Raw genomic sequence first — 16,252 nt, 5'->3', positions numbered from 1 at the left:
CAGACAGGTGATTGACGCATGTCCCCTCTCTCCCTGTGTCTTGTCCCTCTCTGCCTGTGTCTGTTTTCTCTCTGGTCTCTTCTCCTCCATGTGGCCTGTGTCCGTGGGAGTGGTCTCTGTGTGCATGCGTGCGTGCGTGCCCTCGCATGTCTCTGCCCGTGTCTGTGTGCCCCACAGGAGGTGGCCCTCTCCCTGTGGCTGTCCTTCTCTGACCACACCCTGGCCCCCGCCGAGCTCTACGACCACCATGACCTGGGACTGTCCGTCTCGGCTGAGGAGCCCGGTGCCGTGCTGCCAGCTGAGGAGCAGGGTGCCCAACTCCGGGTAGTGGTGAGTGGGGCGGGCACCGAGGGGCTGCCCCTGCACGTGGCTCTGCACCCCCCAGAGCCCTGCCGCCGTGGCCGCCACCGTGTGCCCCTGGCCTCTGGCACTGCCTGGCTGGGGCTGCCCCCTGCTCCCACCTCAGCCCCTGCCCTCCCATCCAGCCCAGCTCGGAGCTCATCGCCAGCCCCAGGAGCCAGCGTGGGTGGAGGACGGTGGGCAGCAGGCAGCATGGGGGGCAGCGGGGATGTGAGGGGCAAGTTTGAGCAGACAGAGGAGGAGGCCAGGAAGGAAGAGGCAGAAGCTAGGGAGGAGGAGGAGGAGGAGGGAGAGGAGGAGATGGTCCCCGCCCCTCAGCGGGTCACTGACCTAGAGCTGGGCATGTATGCCCTTCTGGGCATCTTCTGTCTGGCCATCCTCATCTTCCTGGTCAATGGCGTGGTCTTTGTGCTGCGCTACCAGCGCAAGGAGCCTCCCGACGGTGCCACTGACCCTGCCTCCCCCCAGCCCCACAACTGGGTCTGGCTGGGCACCGACCAGGAGGAACTGAGTCGCCAGCTGGACCGGCAGTCTCCTGGCCTGCCCAAGGGGGAGGGGGGCTGCCCCTGTGAGAGTGGGGGAGGAGGGGAGGCCTTGACCCTGGCCCAGGCCCAGGCTTCTCCTACTGGGGCCACCACCAGCTCCTCGGGCACCCTGGCCAGGAAGGAAGCCGGGGGGCGGAGGAAGCGTGTGGAATTTGTGACGTTTGCGCCAGCGCCCCCGGCCCAGCTGCCCGAGGAGCCGGTGGGGGCTCCGGCCGTGCAGTCCATCCTGGTGGCGGGCGAGGAGGACATCCGCTGGGTGTGTGAGGACATGGGGCTGAAGGACCCTGAGGAGCTGCGCAGCTACATGGAGCGGATCCGGGGCAGCTCCTGACCCTCCCAGCCTGCCTGGCCCGGCGCCGTGGGCCTCCAACCCGGGCAGCCTCCCGTTCATCCTCTGGTGCTTGTTGATCTGAGTCCTGCCTGGCCCCTTGCCGGGACTCCCACCCAGGCCCCCTCTGCCCTGCCCCTTGTCATGGACCGTGGTCGTGAGGAAGGGCTCGTGGCCCTTATTTATGAGAACCATTTCATCCTAACGTCGGAATAAACTGAGAAGGAGACTCCAGCCGGGGACTGCCGCTGTCTGTGTTGGGGGAAGAGAGGCGAGGGTGGGGCATGGGGGCCCTGTTCAGCCACTGTCCCTCCTGGGACAGCTTTGGGGGGCTGGGCCCTTGGCTGCCCTCTCATAGCGATCAGCGATGATGATGAACAGCAGGGCTGCTGCAGCCTGAATGCCGGCCAGCAGGAAGAAGTAGAGGTCCATTCGGCATTTGTTGATGTTCCCTGGAGAAAGGAGGGGTTGGCGTTTGGGTCAGGGTGGGGCTCTCCTGGGGCTGGCAGCTGAAGTCACAGTGGGCAATGGGTGGGATCTGAACACACTGGGCAGATGATCCTCTAGCACTGGGCTGCCCTGGGTGTTTCCTGTGGCGTCTACAATGTCCTGTTAGCTGGCTCTTCTTTCAGGGGCTTAAAACAGACCAAGAAAGGTGACCCTTAACTAGACTGGCAGGGTTCCAGAAGCAGGAAGCCGCCTTGGAGGTCTGCTGAGTTTAGACTCCTTTTGGATAGTTAGGGTCATGGAGGCCCATGGAGGGGAGGCCACGCTGTGGGCGGTGGGCTAGGTTTGGGCTCCAACCTCGTTCTCCTGAGTCTAACGTGCCATTTCCTTCTGCCTGGGGTCAAAGCACTTCGCAGTTGACAACCCCTTTCTAAGCCTCCTTCCAACCGTGTCCCATTCCCGGGGAGCCCCCCAGACTCACCAGTATCCTCCGGGCAGTACAGCCAGCCCCCTGGCAGTGACAGTAGTGCCACCAGGCTGGAGCCCAGTAGCGAGCCCACCCCGGACAGGCAGAAGAAGATGCCCATCAAGGCGCCCTGCATGGAGCGTGGGGCCTCTGAGTATGCAAACTCCAGGCCTGCAGAGAGGGAGGAAGGGTTACCCAAGGGGCTGGGGGAGGAGCAGAGAACAGGCTCAGGCCCCAGCCTCCTGGGCCACAGCCCCCACCCCCCCCCCCGAGCCTCCCTCCTGGCCTCCCCCGGATGGCCCCTTGCCTCTGCCCGGCTCATCTTCCCTGTCTGGACATGTCCTCCTGGCTGCTCCCACACTGCTGTCTCCCCTCTGCCCCTTCCTCCTGGGTCTCCCACTTCAGTGATGGCACCGCTGAGCCAGCCCGGCCTTCACCCTCTCTCTCCCCCACCCTCTCTGCCCAGCTTTCACATCATCACCACATCATTTTGATTCAACCTCAGAAGTCTCTTCCCAAAGTCTGTCTCCGCCCCTGTTTCCTCTGCCCTGGGCCACATGAACAAAGGGAGGGCAGAGAGGACCCCCGTCTGCCCAGGGGCCTTGGAGACGGACTCGTGGAGAACACGGCAGTTAGACAGGGAGGGGAAGTCTTAGACTGAAGGGGAAATGGGAGTTCACATCCAATCTGTGAAATAGGGAGGTAGAGGGGACAGCAAGTGCAAAGACACAGAGGGTGGGGAACGTGGCACCAGGGGGACTGCAGGGAAGTTGGGTATGGGAATGTCTTATTCACCTCTAATCCCCACTGGGATTAGTGCTGACAAGTCCCCACTGGGTGACCGCAGCCCTGCTCAGAAGGTCCTGCCTGCCTCCACGAAGACAAGCTCCAGAGGCTGAGCCCGTGCAACCTCTTACTTCAAGGCACCACCAGGCAGAGCCCATCACCTGTGCAAGAGCAGGGCGGGGGTGGGGAGGGGTGGGGTCCAGGGTACCTGCGATGCTGGCAAAAATCTCACTGATCCCGATGAGCAGGTACTGAGGGGTCTGCCACCAGATGGACAGTGGTGCTGCGTAGTATGTGTCCTGCCCAATCTGCTGGGACACAGTCTGGTTGTGATTGATGTATTCTAAACGCTTCATCTCCAGGACTCCTGGTGGCAGAGAGAAGGAATACAGTCAGATCCACTGTAGGCAGCTTGTGCTAAGTCTCTTCAGTCATGTCCAACTCTTTGCGACCCCATGGACTGCAGCCCACCAGGTTCCTCTGTCTGTGGGATTCTCCAGGTGAGAATACTGGAGTGGGTTGCCATGCCCTTCCTCAGGGAATCTTCCCAACCCAGGGATGGAACCCATGTCTCTTATGTCTCCTGCATTGGCAGGCAGGTTCTTTACCATTAGCACCACCTGAGAAGCCTTTAGGCAGCTTTGCCCATGACAGAGCTTGGCAGGTAGCGGGTATTCCCTAAGTAGCTAGTGATTGACCAGGCATCAGGTAAGGAAATTAATACTGGCCCTCCAACTATTCCCTTTTTGCCTTAGCTGCTAGGAAGCTCAGAACTCGATTTTGCACTCAATAACAGTAACAGCTCTTATTAATTGAGAGCCTGTTATGGGTGAGACACCTAGTATGCATTCTTGTAAATGAGAAAGAGAACTTTAAGCAATCAGCCCCAAGTCACAAAGCTGATAAGTAGTTGAGGCTGTGCTTGTGCCTCAGTGTGTCTGGTTTCAAAGCTGGCCCATTTCCCATGATATCACCTGACTCCTCTGCTGCAGCATCAAGTATTACAGCAGCATTTCTAACCTGGCTTTCAAGTTTATTTTCTCTCCCTTCATTGCTTAGGAGACAGCTGTGCTCTCATGGAATGAAAACCATTTATGTAATTAAGTGACTTGGGTTCCAGTCATGGCCCTGCCACTGGTTAGCTGTGTGACCTTGGGCCAATCACTTAACCTCTCTGAGACCCAGTACTTTCATGCAGGAGGCTCAGTGGCAATAAATCCACCTGCAATGCAGGAAACTGGTTAGATCCCTGGGTTGGGAAGATCCCCTGGAGAAGGTATTGGCTACCCACTCCAGTATTCTTGTCTAGAGAATCCCATAGACAGAGGAGCCTGGTGGGCTACAGTCCATGGGGTCGCAGAGTTGGATATGACTGAGCGACTGAGCACGCACACAGGAATAAAAATCCCAGGATTCTTGTGAGGGTGATATAGGACAAAATTTACCAAAGTACCTAGTTGAAAAACAATCTAGTTTGGTTTTCATCCTTTCATCCTCCAGTAAACAAACACAATACTGTTTACTGAGCTTTAATTCCTCTGGCTCCTACTTATGATCCAGGCATGGTGCTGAGTGATTTACTGACTTCATCTTGTTTAATCCTCACAACACTCCTGTTAGACCACATTCCATGAGGGCAGAGCCCAGGCCCTGCATAGTGTCTGAATGAATTACTCTCTCCTTTTTAAAGATGAAGTTCAGAGACACTAAGAAACTTCAGGATCATTATGTCACAAAGTGAAAGGGTTGAGGTCAGTACAGTAGCAAGCAAAGCTTCTTTTATCAGAGCCCTTTCTTGTAAGCAGCTTTGCAGCTTCAAATCCTTTTGAAATGGAAGAAAGAAGAGAATAAATAGTAAATACTTTTTGAAAAAAGTCCCCCAACCACTGAACAGCTGTGTGTCTTTGGAAAACACATTCTACACACTTATTGAGTACCTATGTTCATTATTCATGTTGTTGTTCAGTCGCTCAACAAAGTATGTCCGAGTCTTTGCGACCCCATGGACTGTAACCTGCCAGGCTCCTCTGTCCATGGGATTCTCTGGGCAAGAATACTGGAGTGGGTTGCCATGCCCTTCTCCAGGGGATCTTCCTGACCCAGGGATCAAACGTGGGTCTCCCACATTGCAGGCAGATTCTTTACCATCTGAGCCACCAGAGAACCCCTCATTATTCATAGCAGTGAATAAAAAAAGAAAAAAAAATTCCCTGCCTTCAGAGGGCTTACATCCCACTGGGGAAAATCTTTTTTCCTCTCTTGACCTGAGCTTCCTCATCTGTCAAAAATGAGAGGAGGCTGGACTCAAGGAGGAGGGTCTCTTTCAGTTTACATCTTCCAGAAACCAAGACTGGCACCCACAGGTGGAGGGTGTACTTGGCCCAGACCCACAGCTCCAGCATCAGCCCCTGGGGGAACCAGCCTCCCTCCAGCCCCAGACAAAGGCCATCCCACTCCCCCAGGCCCTACACTGCACCTGCCACAATGACCGAAGTGAAACCAAAGAACATCCCCAGGGCCATCTTCTGCAGAGCCGAGGGAAGCAGCTTGCAGCGCAGCAGTAAAGGGTCAAGCAGGTGGTCCTTTACAGGCACCAGGATCAGCAACACCACGACATTGGCCAGGAGCAGCCAGGCTTCTGGGATCTGCAAGAAGAAACCAAGAGGGGCAGGTGAGCAGAACAGAAGGAGCTCGGACTGGGGTCAGCAGACCTGGACTCCATCCAGACTGTCCCTGCGTGACCCGGAGTCAGTTTGTTCCCCTCCCCTGAATGCACACTCCTCGGCTGTGCAACTAGGGGACGGATTAGATCAGGGATGGCAAACAGCTTCCTTCTATCAATTGGCTGTGGCTGCTTGGAACATTCATGGGCTCAGCATGAAAGAATGTCGAAATTGATTAGTGATGTCTGCCATGGGCAAGGCATGAGGTTTAGAAGCAAATATTTAGTTAGCCAAAAAGTCCATTGGAGTTCTTCCATAAGGTGTTAACAGAAAAACTTGAACAAACTTTTTACGCACCTAATATGTCATTTATCTGCCATATAGCTCTTATTATTATGAAGAGTCTTTGATTTTAAGAGTCTCTGAGATGGCAAGGAACTGGTTTGGAAAGTTCTGGTGCAAGGCAGAGATCTGAGTATCTGGGGGTTCCAGAGAGGGAGCAAGTGAGGAAGAGATGAGGATGCCCCGAGTGTGTCTGATCTGAGGGTCTGGTGCAAACTGGGCAGTGAGGGCCACTTCAGAGCAGCAGTGGAGTGAAGCCGGCCTGAAGTCTTGTACAAGCTACAGCTGAGCTTTGGGGCAGGATGCCTGGACCTCCAGGTGAATTTTCTATATTCCAAGGATGCTCTGCCACTGGGGGACGGGAGCGTGGAGGCCGCTTCAGTCTTCCTTTTCTCAGAGGAATCCCCCAGCCTGGCCCGAGATTGGGGCTGAACGCACATGTGTCTCTCACCTTGTAGACACTGCCCTGGGCTCTCAGAGCCTCGGATCTGTTGGTAGGGCAGTTGGGGAAGATGTTCGGGATTTGGAGGTGAAGACCTTGCAGGACGTAAGTGGACTGCATCTGTCAAGAGAGCTAGAGGTGAGGCTGGAACAGAGCTGGCCACCTCACCTCCACCCCAGGACGCTCCTAGCTCCAAGTCAGGCACTCCTCTGCAGCAGTACAGGGTGGCCAGGCAGCTGTCCCCTTTCCTAGTCTCAGGGAGAAGAGACCATACCACCCTCCTCACTCCTGGGGAGCTTCCGTCACTCTGTTCCCAGGCCTGAGGGCTACGTGCCTAGCTTTGCTCCAGAGCCGGGGTCCCAGCTGGTCTGGCTCATGTTCATGTCTCCAGGGCCAGCATAGAGTACTCGTGGATAAATGTTTGTTGACATGGGTAAGATAATGACATGGCTGGCCCCATGGGGAGCTCTTATCTGACACTGAAGCCAAGCTGAGTCACACGCGTTGACACAACTGGGGATGCATAGCCACTGATCCACCAAAGTGTCCCTGGACACAGCGGCAGGAGCAGACTCCAGGGGGCCCTGCCATCCCAGGTGTTACCCTGTTAGTTGCTCTGTGAGGGAGGGGGATCTGATAGAATCCCACAGAAGGGCCGGGGGCAGCAGAGGGCCCTTGGGTTGACCAAGGCAGCAGCTATTTGCTGACTGGTTATGGAAGAATGTCAGTGTTCTAACAACTGGTGTGACTGGGGATCACCATGGACACACACGTCCCATCACAGACAGTTTCTGCCTCTGTGCTGTCCCCAAGTAGCAGGCTGACCCCGAACGACCCCCATCTTCTGCATCTCGAAACAAGACTCCTAGAAAGCAGATGTGGGGCCTGGGGCTTAGAGATTGGAGTTCGTTGCCCACCCTCCACATACCCACACACTTTGCGGGGCGGGAGAAAGCAGTGGTTCTCAAACCTCGCTGAGAATTAGCATCATCTGAGAAGTTTATTACACTAGAGACTCCCCTAGCAATTCTCTTTCACAAATCTGGGGGTGAGACCTGGGAATCTGTATATTTTTTAAAGACTCTGCAGTGGATTCTGAGGCAGAGCCAGGGCTGGGAACTTCTGTTGCAAAGCACTTGAGGTGCTGAGCTTGTCTCAGACTTGCTGTAGGGTCTCAGGTAACTGACCCACCTTCTCTGGGCTTTCATTGCCAAGTCGGAGAATCAGAATGCTTCAGAGCTGTCTGACCTCTAGTCTAACATGAGAAACTGAGGCTGGGAGGGATGGGGTGATTTATTCAGTCACTGGGCCTCAGACCCGTCTCCAGAGCTCCTTGTGCACTCAGGGAATGTAATTATTGGGACAGCTTTGCATCAGGGCCCACCTGGCTGCTACAGGCAGCAGTTCACTTTTTGAGGCCCTCTCCCTGCAGTTCACTTTGTAAGCCCTTTCCCCATTCCACAGGGGAGATGGGGGGAGGGGCTGGTAGCTCAGATGGTAAAGAATCCTCCTGCAATGCAGGAGACGGGGGTTCGATCCCTGGGTTGGGAAGATCCCCTGAAGAAGGAAATGGCAACCCACTCCAGTATTCTTGTCTGGAAAATTCCACGGACAGAGAAGCCTGGTAGGTTACACAGCCCATAGAGTTGTAAGAGTTGGACATGACTTAGCGACTGAACCACACCACCCTCATTCCATGTGTCCAGAGCATCTATGGTGAGAGATGAGACTACTAAGGGGCTTAGGGAGCCATTTCCTCTAGAGTGAAAGGGCAGGGGTGCTGACCTGGAAGTATACCATCCAATATGGCACCAAAGTCACCATGACGGGCAAGATCTTCACCAGCACCTGGAAGTTGGCGATGTCCTCTTGCGGGGAAGGGCCAGGCTGGGGAAACCTCTGGTCAGGCAGCAGCTGGGCACTGGGAGGGTCTCTAAGGGGCCAAAGAGGCAGCAGATTAAATGGCAGCTACTGTCACCACCACCATGGCTACCTTCCCACCTCCACCATCATCCCCTACTTTAATCCCATTCCCCTATCACCAGTTATCACAACCATCATCTCGGAAATCACTGCCCTCCTCTCCTCCACTCCACCATCAGCATCACTTTCACCAACATTATCAACATTTGCACCCCTATCAGCATCCCAGGGACGGGGGAGCCTGGTGGGCTGCTGTCTCTGGGGTCACACAGAGTCGGATACGACTGAAGCGACTTAGCAGCAGCAGCAGCACCATCATTAGTACGGTGACCACAGTCACCAAAGCAATCTTCTCCACGGAATTCCCATTCCTATCACCATTATTTTTTTTTTTTTTTTGGTGTTGGCATTGCCACTGTCAATATGATCACTATCAACCCTGAAGCAGAGGTGGTGATCAAGGCTCATTCCATCCTAGAGTGTCAGCCTCTTGGGTCCTGGGGGAAGTAAGACCAGAGGCTGTGGCAGGCAGAGTCTTGGGGGATTTTTCCACTCATAGCGTTGATTTGCCTGGGAATCAGGGAAGCCCCCGTTCATGCCTGACTCAGGGAAAGAGGCATTACAATTTGAGACAATCCAGTTCCCCAGGTGTGGTCTCCAAGCCCATCCTCCTTAACAGGCAACATGAGAGCCCTCTCTCTACAGACCAAGGAATGGAGAGGTAGGGGTGGAGGGGACATTATTAGGAAGCAGGAAAGATCAACTTTTACCCTTTGCCCTTTGTCTTGAGAAGTTTCTAATCCCTTTTTACCTAAGAGCCTTGGCTCATCCTTTGAGATGCCCAAAGGGACCATACCAGTGCGGTGTGATGGCCATCGTAAGCTTCTCCCCTCCCAGTTTGTGATGCCGCTTCTTGGCTGAGAGATGGAGTTTATCTGCCCTGCCCTTGAATCTGAGCAAGCCTGTGACTGTGCTAACCAACAGACTGAGGAAGAAGTGACGCTCTGGGATGCTGAAACTCCAAAAGGCCTTCAAGGGACACGGAGCTTCCGCTTCCTGCCCTTTGGGACATTTTCTCTCGGCATGCTTCCTTTCTTTCCTAGCCCAAACACCTTGCTGCCCGGGGGTGAGGCCACACAAAGGGGAACCAAGGTGAGCTTGCTGACTGTCAACATCAACGTCAACTGCCAACCAGGAATGTGAGCTATCTTGGATGTTCTAACCCTTACAAGTCCCCATGTGACTGCAGCCCCCATGACAACACAAGAAGCAGAACTACCCAGGTGAGCCCAGTGAACCACAGGATTTTGAGAGGCAAAAAAGGTGGTTGCTTAAGACACTAAGTTCTGGGGTGGTTCGTTAGGCAGCAATGGATCATTCAAACAAAACCTTATAGCAATGTACCAGGTTGGGAGAGCAGCATGCTGTATACCTTTTCTGTCTAGATTCCATGGATAGGAGCTATAACTGGGTCCACGGTCTAGAGACAGGTTTGCTTAGCATAAGTAGTCAATAAACTCAGGGAAGAGAGGGGCAAAAGGCAGCCATTGTGCATATGCGAGGTTATTCAGAACTTTCCTCCCTTCTTGTTGCTTACTCAGTCGTGTCTGACTCTTCGCAACCCCATGGACTGCAGCATCCCAGGTTTCCCTGTCTTTCACCATCTCCCGGAGTTTGCTGACTCATGTCCATTGTGTAGCTGGTGATGCCATCCAACCATTTTGTCCTCTGTCATCCCCTTCTCCTCCTGCCTTCAGCATCTGTCCTTCCAATGAACGTTCAGGGTTGATTTCCTTTAGGATTGACTGGTTTGATCTTCTTGCAGTCCAAGGGACTCTCAAGAGTCTTCTCCACCACCACAGTTCAAAAGCATCAATTCTTCAGTGCTCATCCTTCTTTGTGGTCCAACTCTCACATCTGTACATGACTACTGGATAAACCATAGCTTTGACTATACGGATCTTTGTTGGCAAAGTACTGTCTCTGCTTTTTACTATGCTGTCTGGGTTTGTCATAGCTTTTCTTCCAAGGAGCAAGCATCTTTTAATTTCATGACTGCAGTCACCATCTGTAGTGATTTTGGAGCCCAAGAAAATAAAATCTGTCACTGTTTCCATTATTTTCCCATCTATTTGACCTGAAGTGATGGGACTGGATGCCATGATCTTAGTTTTTTAAATGTTGAGTTTTAAGCCAGCTTTTTCACTCTCCTCTTTCACCTTCATCAAGAGGCTCTTTAGTTCCTCTTTGCTTTCTGCCATAAGCGTGGTGTCATCTGCATATCTGAAGCTATTGATATTTCTCCCAGCAGTCTTGATTCCAGCTTGTGCTTCATCCAATCTGGTATTTCTCATGATGTACTCTACATATAAGTTAAATAAGGAGGGTGACAATATACAGCCTCGATATTCTTTCCCAATTTTGAACCAGTCTATTGTTCCATGTCTGGTTGCTTCTTGGCCTGCATACAGGTTTCACAGGAGGCAGGTAGGGTGGTCTGGTATTCCCATCTCTAAGAATTTTCCAGTTTGTTGTGATCCACACAAAGGCTTTAGTGTAGTCAATGAAGCAGAAGTAGATGTTTTTCTGGAATTCTCTTGTTTTTTCTATGATTCAACAGATGTTGGCAATTTGATCTCTGGTTCTTCTGCCTCTTCTAAATCCAGCTTGAACATCTGAAAGTTCACAGTTCATGTACTGTTGAAGCCTGGCTTGGAGAATTTTGAACATTACTTTGCTAGCATGTGAAATGAATGCAATTGTGCAATAGTTTGAACATTCTTTGGCATTGCCCTTCTTTGGGACTCGAATGAAAACTGACCTTTTCCAGTCCTGTGGCCACTGCTGAATTTTCCAAATTTGCTGGCATATTGAGTGCAGCACTTTAACTGCATCATATTTTAGGATTTGAAATAGCTCAACTGGAATTCCATCACCTCCACTAGCTTTGTTCATACTGATGCTTCCTAAGGCCCACTTGACTTTGCACTCCAAGATGTCTGGCTCTGGGTGAGTGATCACACCATCATAGTTATTTGAGTCATTAAGATCTTTTTTTGTATAGTTCTTCAGTGTATTCTTGCTACCTCTTCTTAATATCTTCTGCTTCTGTTAGGTCCATACTATTTCTGTCCTTTATTGTGACCATCTTTGCATGAAATATTCCCTTGGTATCTCTAATTTTCTTGAAGAGATCTCTAGTTTTTCCCATTCTATTGTTTTCCTCTATTTCTTTGCTTTGTTCACTTAGGAAGGCTTTCTTAACTCTCCTTGCTATTCTTTGGAGCTCTGCATTCAGATGGGTATATCTTTCCTTTTCTCCTTTGCCTTCTGCTTCTCTTCTTTTCTCAGCTATTTGCAAGACCTCCTCAGATAACCATTTTGCCTTGTTGCATTTCTTTTTCTTGGGGATGGTTTTCTTCCCTTGGGAAAAGAAACTGGTTTGGCTGACTTCTTAGTCTTTCTTACACTTAATATCAATGTGGTATAGAATTCTGTCCCAAGTGCCTTCACTGTACTATCATCTCCACAGCCACCACCTCTGCTGCCATGGTCAGCATTTATTGCCAGAAGTTATTGTCACTGATAACCCATCATCCCTATATCCATCACTTCCATCACTGTCAAGACTGTTAACATCCTCATACCTTCTACAGTTAGTCCCCTGTCAATTTTACCACCCCCCATCTCCATCACCCTCCTCAGGCATAGAGGTGCCCATCATCATGAAGGGCTACTACTGGAGCTGATCCAGAGTATCTTTAAACTGGACCACCCGGCCCCTCCCCCCAGAGCCCCCTCCTCACCTGGCAGAGTGTCGGTGCCACAGTCGGGGACAGCAGTTTTGGAGAGCAAGTTTGAGCATGGAGGACACTTGGCTGCCTGTGGGTGGTTTGATGATGAAGCTGGGGGTGGCAAAGAGGAAGATGAAGAAGGCCAGGCCCACACAACCCACGACGATGCTGTAGCCCAGCAGGAAGCTGATGTTCTGTTGGATAAAGGCCACCACCAGCAATGACAGCATGGCACCCACATTGATGCTCCAGTAAAACCAGTTGAAGAAGCGGCGGCTGGCATGGCGGCCAAGATCCATCACCTGTAAAGCAGGGGTAAGAGTGAGGGCCAAGGAGGTGTGGTGGCACCCTGCCATGACATACTCTCTGTGACTGCATGACCCTCCTACAGAGACACTTCTTCCATCAGTGGGTGGGCATTCTGGCACTTTCCTAATCCCTGATCACTAAGTAGATGCTCAATAATATTTGTCGAATGAATGAATAAACCCTTCCCTTGGGAGTCACTCGTTAATGATAAGGACATTTTGGCGCAGCTGTTTCTTCATGCCCTTGACACACATTGCTTTTTTATTGTCACTAAGTGGTGCACACAACAGATGTCTCTGATGCCACTTTGTTCATTTCTAGCTGATTTATCCTTTTGTGTTTGAGCAGACCATAGTGTGCATAACCTTCATAGTCAGAAAAAAGCCAGTCAAGATCTCGGGTCTGCTCCACATTATTAAATATGATTCATGTGTATTACTGGAAGAACCAAAGTCCAATGGAGAATTTCCTCTGCGGTTTGGAGATGCAAATAGAGTTTTCTATTGTGCCCCCACCCCCACTTGCCTCCCAGTCAAACAAAGTTGGCATAATCAGGGAAAGCAGAAGTGATCCTAGATGCAGCCCCAAGAGCAGACTTTGGCCTGATTTAAAAAAAAAAAAAAAATTCAGGCCCCCCAGCAAGGGCAGAAGGGCTGAAAAATCTTTACCCAGGGTTTGGATCAATCTGCAACAGCCAAGCCCCAGGCCCACTTCCGGTCTGCTGGCTCGGATCAACTGTACTGGCAGCTGTCCTGCTCCTAGATCCTGGTCCACAGATTCTGACTCAGCAGGTCTGGGGCAGGGCCCAGACATCTGAAATCTGAAAAAGCAGTGAGCTCTGGAAGTCACCTCTCTAAATAAGCAATTCTGTACCCCATCACCCCTTCAACAACTCCCCAAATCTCAGAACCTATCATTCTTCTTCTACCCAGAGATACATATATCCATTAGCTAAGCAGATTTTATCAAGCTTTAACTTCTGTGATTGCACTAGGAAAAAGATAACTAGGTATTTTGTTCCTTTTTCAAATGTAAGATTACAGTTCACACAGATGCATTTAAAACTGCATCCCTTTGGAGATTTTGAGGGATCCTCTTGGCAATAAAGAGGGAAAGGCCTGTCCACTCACTGAAAATCCTTGCTGTAGACTTTTAAGCAGAAAATCGAATAAGTCCCATAATGAGCAGTCACTCCATTTATTAACTGGATGTAAATGAATATGACAATTGCAACTCTAAGGGGAAGAGCAGACAGCCCATTCAGGATATAAATGAGTTCTCCCAAAATGAGCAGCCACTTTGTTGAGAATGATGGATGGCCCGTTCTGAAACCAGCAAGTGTGTTAAAACACTTGGCTCCTATGTATGGCTGTTCTGCCAGATGATGCCAACCCTTCCCACCCTCAAGCCCATCTGACTGCCCCCCCTGAATTCTGCAACAGCCTCCTCACTGCTCTGGTGTGCCCACTCTTGTGACCCCCATCAACTGTCTACCTGTGGCCAGAGCCATTTTAAAGAACTCAAATCTAATCATGTCCATCCCTGCCTCAAATCATTTTAGTGTTTCTGAACTGCCCTAGGGGTCAGGCCAGACCCCTAGGCAGTCTTTCAGCCTGGCCCGGCCCCACCCAAAGTCCATGCTGCCCAGTGGCCGAGCCTCTGAGAGGTCAGTTCTGCCACCAAGAGGTGGGAGAGACAGGAGGCAGTAGATGGCTGAGGCCCTCTGGAGGTCAATGAGGTCAAGGCACACATTAAGGGCACCTGGGGATGGGGTGGGATGTCAGTGAAGAGGAGAGTTAAGGGAAGATGAGAGATTCCCAGTGGCAAATCTTGGGAGTCTCCTGGTCTGAAGGAAGGTCAGTGGGGGCTGAGAAATGGAGAGGGCTGTCCTGGGGGCACTGAATCCCCCATCACCAAAGGAATCCAAACAGGCTGGGTGAGTCACTCCTTGGCAAGGACACTGGAGACTATGTTGGATGCTGGACTGTGGATGACAGCTGGATGCAATGATGCTTTCTAAAATGTCCCCTTTCTGAATGTAACACATGTAATTAAAGAGCATTTTAAAACAGACAGTTAGGTAAAAAAAGTATAACTAACTAGTCCAGCATCCTGTTCCCACTACTGTTACAATTTTTCCCAGTTTCTTCCTTTTGTAGACACCTGGTCTTTTCACATGGCTGTGATCATATTCTGTATGCAGTTCTGCATTGCTTTTGCTCATTAACATTGTAAGTGATTTTTTTCAAATCATGTTACATATTTTAAAAAATTACTGTCTAACATCCCACTGAGTAGAGCTATCAAAATACAGCTGTGCTATTAGGTATTTTTCTAGCAGTCATGTTCAGATGTGAGAGTTGGACCATAAAGGAGGCAGAGGCCCCAAGAATTGATGCTTTTGAACTGTGGCGCTGGAGAAGATTCTTGAGAGTCCCTTGGACTGCAAGGAGATCAAACCAGTCAATCCTAAAGGAAATCAATCCTGAATATTCATTGGAAGGACTCATGATGAAGCTGAAGCTCTAATACTTTGGCAACTTGATGCAAAGAACTGACTCATTGTAAAAGATACTAATACTGGGAAAGATTGAGGGCAGGAGGAGAAGAGGGGAACAGAAGATGAGATGGTTGGATGGCTTCACTGATTCAGTGGAGATGAATATGGGCAAACTCTGGGAGATAGTGAGGGACAGGGAAGCCTGGCGTGCTGCAGTTCATGGGGTTGCAAAGAGTCAGACACGATTTGACAATTGAACAACAATAAATCAGGTGATTACTCATTCAGTTAGCAAATATCTATTGAATTTCTCCTATGTGCCATCTTCTGTCCAAAAGGGTACAGAAACAGGCTCAGTAGTTAGGATATTGGCCCAAGTGCTGAGGGTTCATGAGCGGCGGAGCTAAGATGTGAACAAATAGGTCTGACTCCACCTCTGCCACAGCTGGCAGGAAAAGGCTTGCTCCTCTTGCAGCCCCCAGATGGCTATAACACACAAAGCTGGGGCTCCTGATGGGGCCTGAAGTCCGGGTAGCCGTATCCTCCTTTTGAGCTGCTCTCTATGAGACCTTGGAAAGGTTGATTAATGTCCTGTAACCTCAGTGTCCTCATCTGTAAAATGGGCATAATCCACCTACCTACCCTGTAAGTAGTTCAGAGGATGAAATGAATTAAAACACGGAAAGTGACACATCGTCAAAGGCCAACTAAGATTGTCGCTATTGTCGTTTTAGTTGTTGGAATAAGCAAACTCCGACCCCCCACCCCCCACCCCAGCTTCTTTCAAATAAGGAAACTGGACCCATGGAGGGGAAGTGGTTTGTCCAAGGTCACGCCGGCAGTCGTAGCCTCCTGACTCCCAGATCCCTCCCTCTTCCCGCCATACTCCCCGGGCCTCTGCCACTCACCTGGTCGGCCCCAAAAGAGGTGAGGTTGCTCCTGACGGAGCTGGCGGCCAGGGCGAGCAGCAGCAGCGCCGCGTAGAGGGTGGGCGCGCAGTAGGTGGCGCGCCAGGTGTACTGGCATCCGGGCGAGGGGCAGGCGGGCTCCAGGTGGGCGGAGGGCATCTCTCCGCAGAAGGAGCTGCGGCCGTCGGGGAAGGCGGTGGAGGCCAGCAGGCCAGAGGCGGCCAGGTAGAGCAGCAGGCTGAGCACGATGGCGCGGTAGCGGCCCAAGTACACGTCGGCCAGCCAGCCGCCCACGGGCGCCAGCAGGTAGGAGGCGCCCAGGAAGACAAGCGCGGCGCGGGACGCCTGGTCGCCCGCCCAGTTGAGTTCGGCGCTGTTCAGGTAAAGCACGAGGTTGCCCGCGACGCCGAAGAAGGCGGCGCGCTCCAGCATCTCCACC

General features: G+C 51.7%; 2 protein-coding genes across 2 annotated transcripts in view; one reads left to right on the top strand and one right to left on the bottom strand.

The window, feature by feature from the left end:
* The window catches only part of TMEM132A (transmembrane protein 132A), a 10,579-nt gene extending 9,112 nt beyond the window's left edge, over positions 1 to 1,467 (top strand). Inside the window, 1 exon segment of the mRNA XM_010839631.1 lies at positions 178 to 1,467. Coding sequence (XP_010837933.1) covers positions 178 to 1,236 — 1,059 coding nt within the window. The 3' untranslated portion in view covers positions 1,237 to 1,467.
* SLC15A3 (solute carrier family 15 (oligopeptide transporter), member 3) lies at positions 1,415 to 16,246 on the bottom strand. Its single transcript, XM_010839632.1, has 8 exons — positions 15,814 to 16,246; positions 12,109 to 12,398; positions 8,165 to 8,312; positions 6,389 to 6,499; positions 5,409 to 5,577; positions 3,141 to 3,299; positions 2,162 to 2,317; positions 1,415 to 1,685 (listed from the first exon to the last, which is right to left on the bottom strand). The coding sequence occupies exons 1-8, from the start codon at positions 16,243 to 16,245 to the stop codon at positions 1,531 to 1,533; spliced, it is 1,620 nt and encodes a 539-aa protein (XP_010837934.1). The 5' UTR covers position 16,246; the 3' UTR covers positions 1,415 to 1,530.
* Between the last annotated feature and the right edge of the window lie 6 nt (positions 16,247 to 16,252).

The sequence above is a fragment of the Bison bison genome, unplaced genomic scaffold (assembly GCF_000754665.1).
Source record: "Bison bison bison isolate TAMUID 2011002044 unplaced genomic scaffold, Bison_UMD1.0 scf7180017864124, whole genome shotgun sequence".
NCBI lineage: Eukaryota > Metazoa > Chordata > Mammalia > Artiodactyla > Bovidae > Bison > Bison bison.
This window is presented reverse-complemented; position numbering and strand designations above follow the sequence as displayed.